The sequence below is a fragment of the Callorhinchus milii genome, unplaced genomic scaffold (genome assembly GCF_018977255.1).
Source record: "Callorhinchus milii isolate IMCB2004 unplaced genomic scaffold, IMCB_Cmil_1.0 Scaffold22, whole genome shotgun sequence".
Classification (NCBI taxonomy): Eukaryota; Metazoa; Chordata; class Chondrichthyes; order Chimaeriformes; family Callorhinchidae; genus Callorhinchus; species Callorhinchus milii.
In genome coordinates this window covers 3,789,466-3,799,764 of record NW_024704763.1, presented here as the reverse complement: position 1 = coordinate 3,799,764, position 10,299 = coordinate 3,789,466, and the positions used below count along the sequence as shown (strand labels likewise).

General features: G+C 38.9%; 1 protein-coding gene across 1 annotated transcript; it reads right to left on the bottom strand.

Annotated features, from left to right (window-relative positions):
- Positions 1 to 7,704: 7,704 nt before the first annotated feature.
- LOC103188401 (cocaine- and amphetamine-regulated transcript protein) lies at positions 7,705 to 10,299 on the bottom strand. Its single transcript, XM_007908392.2, has 3 exons — positions 10,128 to 10,299; positions 9,228 to 9,311; positions 7,705 to 8,036 (listed from the first exon to the last, which is right to left on the bottom strand). Exons 1-3 carry the CDS (start codon positions 10,266 to 10,268, stop codon positions 7,929 to 7,931), a joined length of 333 nt encoding a protein of 110 aa, XP_007906583.2. The 5' UTR covers positions 10,269 to 10,299; the 3' UTR covers positions 7,705 to 7,928.

Sequence of the window (10,299 nt, the reverse complement as noted above, 5' to 3'; positions counted from 1 at the left end):
ACTGATGAAACTTTCATCCCACCAAACTAGACTGAATTCAATTTCATTTGCGAAGGGCATTCTTGGGGTGTCTCTCTCACTAAAGAGTAGTGTTGGGGGAGGGGGATGGTGGGTCTAGTACCCTAGTTACTTGAGTTTCCCCCATTTTTTCTCCATCCCCAACGAAAACTAATCTTTATAACCATATTCAACCATTCCCCATAGTTGAATATCCTATAAAAGTTAGTCTTTGTAATTTTACAACCAACAAATTGCATAGCTCACTGAGTATGATTATCTTGAAATGCCACCTTTGACTTGAAATGGGACAAGCCATTTAAATCAAAGCTAGAAACTTCCAAGCTGTTTTGCAATCAAATGAAGTATGGATTTCCAAAATGTATTTGTTGGGCATATCATTCATAAAAACTGTACATGAATTGTGGACATACAACCAACCATAAATTAGTCAGGAGGGAAGTAACGGTTCAATATATAGGCATGAATGTTGTGTTCAAGCTTTCTCCAACTGTGTTGGTTTATTTAATGAAGTCCCACTTAACTGTGTAAAGTTAACATTACAAGGCTGTATCCAAATTAATGGGACTCAGAGGAACCAAGGCCTAATCTCAAGCAATGATGATCCTATTTGGCTTAATGAGGTGTAAACATGCCTTCGGTCTAAAGGCCTTGTGGCCATAGCTGGACAATTGCCAAGAAATTTACTAGTATTTCATCACTTTAATGAAAATTATCAGTTATGTGAAAATGGCTTGGAGTTATTATTTCCTTGCATAAAGTAACTATTTCGAGCATAACTTTATACTAGTGTCTGCTGAATAAAGTGGGAAAATTCCACTTACATTTATCCTCAGCCTTATTGGAGTTCAATTGTTGTCTCTTATCATGAAACCAGCACTGAGACCAGGTGAATGTCACTATCTGAACTAATTCTAGTGCAGGGTACATCAGAATCAGCCTTGTCCCACCCTCCAGCTGCAATTTTCTGTGGTCCTACTCCCCAGCCTCCATTCTGCCCACTCTGGCCTGTCCATGTCTCCTGTCCCTTCCACTCCACCGTTGATGGGTAGATTTTCAGCCACATTGGTCCCACTCTCAAGCTCTTTTCTGAAATTCCTCCCCCTCTGCTTTCAAAACCCAGCTAAAATCTTACCTCTATGACCATGTCTTAAGCCACCTGACCTTGTTCCCTTTATTTTGCACCCAGCTTGGGCTCCCATTCCATCTTTGTGAAGCATTTTGAGATGTTCTCTCATGTTAAATGAGCTATATAAGTATAATTTTTGTTGTAAGCTACTTGAGAATGGGTAAGATTCCATAAAAGTAGGCTGTGTGACCTGTTCACTGGACATCCATCTCTGGCTCTTGCCTTAAAGATAAGAGAGAATATTAAATATGACTAAAAGTGATGACGATATTTGAGTTCTTCATGTCAGAGAGAGATTATTAGTCAGGAAATGCACAGGATGTTCAATTCATGAGCAGACTGAGTAGAACCTTCGCAGCTTTGATTGCAAGGGTTATGTAATGGTTCATTAGTAAATACTGTACATGTGTTCTTCAACGAATCCCAATCAAATGTCTGGGAGTTGTTAAAGAGAATGATAATTGTGTGTTAGTATTACTGTGCAGACTAACTACAGTGATAATTGAACTGTGATACTTTTGAACTCAGTTTGATGGTTCCTGGCTAAATATCTCACATTGAACTTTTAATATATCAGATACAGGAAACCTAACGTCCTCTGCCATGGATGGAGTTTAATAAACAACACTGCTTTGTAGCCAATCTGAAAACTGAGAACTATGATTATTAATTTGAAAAGAAATTGATTAATAAAAACATCTACCTAAAGAGGAACATCCTCTTTGTTCTGTGACCCGATGGGCCAAATAGCCTCCTTCTGCACTGTAGAGTTTTAGGTTTCAATCATATCTCTGAGGGGATTTAGCTGTGATTGACATATCATCTCTTAGCTACTTCCTGTTTAATTCCCAGGAGTGCTGCATCCCCAGGGATTGTTCCACATTTCCAGGAGATCAACTCTACTTTGTTTGACCTCTAAGGCCAAGCTTTCTCCAGGTGCTCCTCTATCCATTGGAGAATGTCATTCATGCCTCTCCATGTTCTAAATTAATCTGTTAGTATTTTGCCTAACTTTTTCCAAGTTAGTACAAGGAGCTGAGATGTGTTGCGCTTGTCCCTCTATATGCTCCCCCTTGGTGACATCATCCGTAGACATGGGGTTAATGTCCTCCCGACGTGAAAGGCGCTCTATAAATGGAATCTTGTTGTTGTTGTTGTTAACTTCCACATGTATGCAGATGACACCCAACTCTACCTTTCCTCCTCTACCCTCAACTCCACGACCACCGATGTCCTGACAGCCTGCCTGTCCGACATCGAGTCCTGGACGAGAGACAACTTTCTTCAGCTCAACGTGCGCAAAACTGAGGCCCTCCTGATAGGCTCGAGTCAGCGCCTCCACACCTCAGGCGCTGACAGCATCAGCATCCAAGGCTGCACTCTCCACCTCTCAAAGCCAGTCAGAAACGTCGGCGTTCTGTTCGACCCTGAGCCGTCCTTTCTTCCTCATATCCGCGCCACAACTGGCACCGCCTTCCATCACCTCCGAAACATCGCCAGACTACGGCACTACCTCACCCCTCACGCTGCTGAAACTCTGGTCTACGCCTTTATCACCTCAAGGCTGAACTATGGGACTCTCTCCTCGCCGGCCTTCCCGGCACCTCCCTCCACAAGCTGCAGGTCATTCAGAACTCTGCAGCTCGTGTACTGTCCCGCACCAGGCTTCGGGACCACATCACTCCCACCCTCGCTCACCTCCACTGGCTCCCCATCCCCCAGAGGATCGAATTCAAGATCCTCATCCTCACCTACAAGGCCATTCACGGCCTCGCTCCTCCTACCTCTCCGATCTACTATCCCCTACTACCTGCCCGTACCCTCCGTTCCTCTGGCTCCGGTCTGCTCCACATCCCCCGCCCCAACCGCCCTACCATCGGTGGCCGGGCCTTCAGCCTCTCAGCCCCGCGGCTCTGGAACTCCATCCCCCAGTGCCTTCGCCGCTTCCTCCCTTTCCTCCTTCAAGGCCGGTCTCAAGACCTTTCTCTTTGACCGTGCCTTCAGCTCCCCTCTTGACTCTCTACCCCCTCCTCGCTCCTTCCCTTCCCTCCCCTCACCCTGACCATTTACCCCCTGCTCGGGTCATGACCCAACTGTCCAGCGCCTTGGGACGTCCTCCCGACGTGAAAGGCGCTCTGCAAATGAAATCTGTTGTTGTCAAAGCTTTATTCATCTTGTGTGTTGTTTTCTGTATTATTCAGTGTTAACAAAATCTGCAGTCTATTGCAATTCTTTTCCCCTGCAATTCACTCCCTGTTCTTTTCTCAAGTCGCTGACTCATACTGGGATATAGTCCCACAGGCACCAACCACCCTTCCATACCTTGCCCAAAGTGGTTATTTTTTATGTGTGTGTCAGCAGCTGAGGCTTTACTTACAGTCAAAGTTAAAAAAAAGTTGATTAAATTAACGTTCGTTTTTCATGCCAAAGGTTTGTCAGAATAAAAAGAAAAGGGCACAAAATAATAACCCAAATCAATAGCTTCACTAATGTAAATTCACAAGCCTATCTGTGAGTTAAATAAATAGCTTAATATTTTACAGCAATGTTCCAATCTCTGGCTCACTTTCAGTTAGAAGGTTCTGAAACTTTCTGTGGGTGTTTTCAGTTGTATAAAATAAATTGGTTTCCAGGAGCAGAGGCTTGCGATTGACAGAACATGATTGCAATCACCTTTAATAATCAAACTAGTCAGGCTTGGCATCATTAACATTTTTAAAAGATGTGGTCTAGCTCCTATATTTCTTCCAAGAAATTCTGAACTACCAGGACGCCTTTGGTTGGGTTGTGGGCATATTGGCCCATGTTTACACCATTCATACCACAAATTGTATCTCATATTTTCAACCTTACTTTTGCTCAACATTCATAACTCCTCCTTGTCCCTGTCTTTGAGATGATCATTTGAGGTATAAGTGTAACTAGTTGAGAAATTAGCTGAAGTTTTATTTTTTAAAAATTCTTCCAGAACAAATAAAAAAGACAATTTAATCACATTTTTTTGGCATTAGTCTTATTAACATCAAAACAAAATCTAGCCAAAAAAAGCTGCTGGTCTAATTTATTATTGATACCATTTATTAGGAACAGCTATTAAACTGTCAGTTTGTTGATTGAGAATATATTAACTTTCATGGGCATATTAAAATGTAAAACAGATTAACTAATGTCAAATACATGATGGCTTTCCCTTCTTGCTGATTTCAAATATATTTAAAGATGCTTCCAGGCTATTTTCTCCATCTATTATCATTGCGTCACTTTAGATCAATGGATCATAATCGGAGTCCTGTAACTGAGTAGATAGAGCACTACCCTCGCAAGCATGAGACCTTGGTTTGATTCCCGGCAGAGCGAAATGTTGGGCAGGTTTCATTAATAATAATCCTTGCATTTGATATAGCACTTTTCATCTCTTCTAGACGTTTCAAGCGCTTCACAGAATATACTGTAAAGTAAATTTCTGGGCAAAATGCAGCAGCCAATTGTGCACAGCCATGTCCCACAAACAGCCGTGGATTGAAGTGACCAATTTTATTATTGTTCTTTTTTTCTTGAGGGATTATTATCAGGCATGTGGAGTGAGGAAACTTCCCCAGGATTTCACCCTGCTGGGTATCGAACCCAGGTCTCTCACTTGCGAGGCGAGCTGCAGGACTCCACAAAGTGGAGCTTGAACCCACAGGGCTTGAACCCACAATCTCTGGAACCAGAGGTGGAAGTGCTACCATCTCAGCCAAACTGACATTAAAGCAGGTTTCAGTCCTTCAGTTGTCGCATACATTAACTTGATAACATTATCAAATAATGATAATGAATGTCAGCTAACACTCTGTCTGAGTCGCTGTTTGATGTCCATGACACAAACAATGTTGCAGCTTCATAAACCCTGTGTAAATGTTACAGGATTACATTTGCTAATATTTCCCTTCCTGTGAAATCTCAAGTAAGAGTGACGGCAGTATCTCCAATTCAGATTTAACTCTCTGAAGCTAAATTTTCTTGATACTTGTAAAAATGTGACTGGTTTCTATCACTTCTGAAAATTTGAATTTATTAAAATAATTGCTTCTATAATATTGAAATGGCTCAAAGCATTTTAGTAATTACTGTTATGGATAGTACCTGTGCTTTTTGTAAACAAATGTGGCAGCCAATTTGTGTGTAGCAATGTCCCACAAGTAGCCAGGAGCTGATGATCAATTTAATTAGAAGATTATTGGCCAGATTCTTTAATATAAACCTAAACAGATGGGTGCCAGTAAAAGGATGTGGTTCTATAACAAGCTTGGGCAAAATATAAGTTGTAATTTAGCCATTTGGATGGCACTTTTGCCTATTGGTTAAATAGCTGTGGTTCAAACTCGACATCTGAGAGTTCCTAATCCGAGTTGAAACTCAATACTGAGGGAGCACTGCATTGTTAGATATGCCATTCTTCAATGAGACGATTAAAGATTGCATCGCACAACTTTGAAGAAGAGCAGGGAGCTCTCCCACTATCATAGCCAAAATTCCTTCCTCACCCAATTCACAAAATAAAGTTAAATGTAGTTGTTCATCTCATTGCGGTTTGAGGGGTGTTGGTGGCGCACACTGGCTACTGTATGTACTTACACTTCTAAAGTATCTCATTAAAGTGAATTGCTTTAGAATGTATCAATGTCATGAAATCCAAGTTTATATTATCTATAATCAGTTATTTAATATAAACTTTAATGATTTGAATTACTCTATTCGACAAATCTGCACAGAGGGAGATTTTTCCCAATAACTTTTAATGTAACTTCAGTTAATCTCTAATTGATACTGCCGTGAGTTTATTAGAAAAATCCAAGGCTTTCACCGGTTGGGTGCATTTCTGTCCAAAGATCAGCAATAGTTTATAAATGTGTAAAGCAGTGGGTTATTTACCGATTATTTGGACATCACATTTGAGGTTGACACCCAAGAAAATATTTGGGAAAATTCTTTTAAAACAAGTTTGTCTTTAAAACTATAGTTCATTTGGTTGATTAATGATTGTGCTCCAACTGTACGTGAAAGATCAGTTGTCAGTTCCTACTTGTAATCTGACAAATTATTTTCCTTACGTAACCTGAGACCCAACATTTCTCATGATCTTCCCTTAACAATGTAAAAATTCTTATATTCTGCCTTAATTTGGAAGCTGTTTTCCCAGTCCTTAAAGAGAATTGAAGAATATTCAAGTATTCTGCATAATCTTTCATTTTAAGAAAATGTTCTTTAGGGTAAGACAATGAGAATTTCAGATTTCTGATGTTCAATGCTCCTGCTTGCGAGTGCTCTAATCGTTGTTTAAATCAGGTCTAGAAAAAAGAAATACTGCTCTTTCAAAGAGAACACTGTTGCAAAAAGTCATTTTATTCACTGTAATGTGCGCTATTGCTAAAGTCCATATGAATACATAATTATGTGGCGAATAATTTATTGAGTAGTTCTTAATTAATTACTCAACTATCAGTCAAACTTGTTGAAGCTAAACAAAACTAGGCTAAATCAATCCAGGAGTATGTCAGACCTATCTACATTACAGCACCTCTGAGGGTGTGAATGCTTCCAATAGAGGGGAATAATAAGCCATGGCAGAACAATAGTTAAGGACAATTTTAGGACAGATGCCAGAAAGAATTTATTTTCACAGAGGATAATCAATAGCTAGAATGGCTTCCTGGGAAAGGTGGTTGAGGGTTGGACCTAGAACTAATTTAGTTGCTTGAAGCTGAGAAATAGAACAATGTAAATATGAGATCAAATGGATTAAAATGCCTTCATCTTCCAAACTTCTTTTATGATCTAGTGAGAACTCTATGTACTTGGATAACAATGATGTAATAATAATAATAATACTTGCATTTATTATAGTGCCTTATCACATCTTCAAGGTGTCTCAAAGCGCTTCACAGAATATACTGTAAAGTGAATTGACTGTATGTTTTGTGGGCAAAACGACAGTGTGCTACAAACAGTCATGGATTGAGTGACCAATTTTTTTATTTTTTTTGAAGGAATTTTTACCCCGGAAAAGTGATTCGCCAATCAACTAACAACCGGGTTCCTAGGTACTTCTAGGAAGTAAATAGAGGTGTGTGGCGTAAGGAAACTTGCCCAACATTTCACCCTACCGGGAATCGAACCCAGGTCTCCTGCTTGCGAGTGCTCTAACGACTGAGCTACAAGATTCTGTAATGCTGAATATGCATTTCTCATATTAACAACAGTCATGATTTGCCCCTGAAGCTCATTACCCTCCCATGACTCTCTTCAAGGCACCATACGTAATTAATGGCTAATTGTAACCTCAGAAAGAATACATCTTACAAGTGGATGCCAATTCAATGCGAAATGCAATAAGGTAGCTAATATTTAAGTCTAAAGCTCACAAGCTACTGCAAACATAAACTTCTGAGTGTTTTGAAAGATATTTTAGGTATAATATTCAAACAAAAAAAATGATGTCTTATGTTAATTTCCCTAATGCAGATCCTGACCGACATGGGTAACATCCAATCTAAATAATGCAAGGCAGGCACAGGTAGTACTTTATTAGGCATGAAATAGTTACATTTGTTCCAATGGTAGAATAAAATATGTTTCTCTCCATAAAAGTGGCATAAGTCACATCAGCACAATATTATTTGCACAAGAATGGATGGCACGTTGTCAGTTTCAATGTACATTAGTTTCATATTAAATATGTGGACGAGTTGCATTGTCCATCTTGAAGATCTTCTCTTGCATTCAAAAGTCATCTGTTTCATCAGATACATTTGAGGAGGAAGGAGTTACAGGTAGTGCCTCGAGCACAATCGCACAGCTTGCCAATTCTTGGACCTTGTTTAATCGCACATCTGTCCCCAATATCACACTAAAAATCAATATAATCAAATATTATTAATTTGTAATAAGTAGAAAAGTAGAATTCAGTCAGATTACCTTGCATTTCAGCCCTCTTTTGCGCCCGCTTTACATAGCATTATTTGAGGGACAATATTAAATATAATTTTCAACGATTTATATTTTCTCATTTTACTAACTGACTTGAATGAAGGACCAAGGCTCAGTGTCAGACACCATCAATGTTAGAAAGTAGAGGAGAGAAGGTGAGATAAAACAAAAATAATTGTTGCCAAGCTGGAAAGTGCAGTGTGTAGACATTGTTTGAGAATAGGAGAATATGATGTTCTTCATAGTCGAGTAGCATTCTGTCTACGCTCACAGGTGACCACTTTGGTGAGATACCAAAGAGCTGCTGGCACCCATGGAAATATACTGCAACACATTTAGGAGAGGAAAAGGAGAGATGGGAAAACAGCCAAGCCTCCCAACCACACACCCTTTCCTGGATAAACTTCTTCAAATATGTGCTCAAAGTTTGCACTAAATTCAATATCTGTATGTTGTTCCTGAGTACATTCAGATGACTGAAAGGGCAATTGAGTATAAAATACATGAAAAAGAAAGGCAGAGAAGGACTGTAACCCATAACTATTGAAAGAGATAAAACGGAAAATAGTATCTAGACTATTGTTAAGGTAACATTTCCAACAGTCTTCATATAAGTACCTCCTTGTCGCTTAATATCTTTAAAAAGAGTCAATGCTTCTCAAAAAATCTCTTAAATCTATGTCCTCAGTCTCAAGTAAGACATTTTGACTATCTACATTGCTGTATGGATACTTGAGAATGAAGTGTTAAGGTATACTTTCTTTACTAGAGGTGGGTTAAAGGCTAACTTCTGTGTATGGTTTATTGTGCAAGAGGCAAACATCCCACAAGGAATGCAGAATGTTTGAATCTATGAACCTAATTATCATGGGTATCCATACTCAAAAGCACATATGGCTGGTAAGAATAGATAGGAAATCAATTTCTAGTGTATGAAATACATTGGGGCAGCTTATAAATAGATAATAGATTGTGGGTAACAAACAGCTGTAAGCATCTATTGGTAAATATTTCTTGGTGTAGAATATATTGTAGCTTAATACCTTGTCCTCAAAGTGCCAGTTTTATTCTTTTGGAAAATAACAAGAGGCTAATTTTGCCTGGAACTCACCTTAGGGATCTGCCCAGCTTTCTTCTCATAAGACGGGGATATAGCGTTGTGGAGTTTGCCCAATATTTCTTCCACTGCTTCAAACTATCGAGAAATCAGATTTTAAAAAATTATTTTAAGAAAAACCTTGCATTTTCTAAACCGTTTATTCTCCATTATCAATGGTAAAATAAAATGCGTTTCTCTCCATAACAGTAAAGAAATGTTCCTGCACTAACCACGTATTTCAAACTTTAAAAACATTTACACCATCTGAATATATTCCACTCTTTAAATTTCACATCAGGGAAAATATTCTTAATATCCATTTTGAAACCATGTACAATAGTTTACATTGCATCTCTTATATGAACGAGGTGTCTCAATGTTTTAGTTTCCTGATTTCAAGACACTTATTTGTATCAGAAGTCACAGTCTATCCAAGTAAAATCATTTGTTTCTCAAACACTTAACTAACTCACATTATTATTTTAAATGTGTGCAAAAAAAAATTTAAATCAACATCGGGCTCAAATGTCTATTATTTCCCAATCAATATGGTTCAAAAGCATGTCATCATAAATAAAGTTTCTACAACACAATCCAATTGATGGATTAATTTACTAAACTGTTGTGAAATAAATACGATTTTTTTAAAAAAAAGGTTTGAGAAAAGAACTTGTCACAAATATACTCTCTGAAACTCTTTAGATTGTTAGCCTCATTCAGACGAAACTTTCAAACAGAAGGAAAAAAACAGCTGAAATTAAGTTACTTGGAATAATTATGTTGGGGTAAGACATTGGAAGAGAGGCCACCTAGAGAAAACATGATACAAATAAATGTTAAGATCAGACAGACGATCGCTCCGTATTATATTTGTTTTTTAAAGTGGAAGAAGGTAAGATGAAGTTGACTGACCAGTTCCTTCTCAGTAGAGGCGTTGGGAGTTTTGGCCGGATAGTCTTCTGCTGAGCTAAGCTCTCTAGACGATTGCCCCTGGCAGAGGAGCAGGAGCACACTCACACAGAGGAGGAGCCCCAACATGTTGCAGCTTTCCATGGTGCTGAACCTCCACCTTCTGTAAGGAGTA

Coding starts and splice junctions, on each gene's coding strand:
- LOC103188401 (XM_007908392.2), bottom strand. CDS start 10,268: ATGGAAAGCTGCAACATGTTGGGGCTCCTCCTCTGTGTGAGTGTGCTC. Junction 9,312..10,127: donor CCTCTACTGAGAAGGAACTG/GTCAGTCAACTT, acceptor ATTTCTCGATAG/TTTGAAGCAGTGGAAGAAAT. Junction 8,037..9,227: donor AAGCTGGGCAGATCCCTAAG/GTGAGTTCCAGG, acceptor ATTGATTTTTAG/TGTGATATTGGGGACAGATG.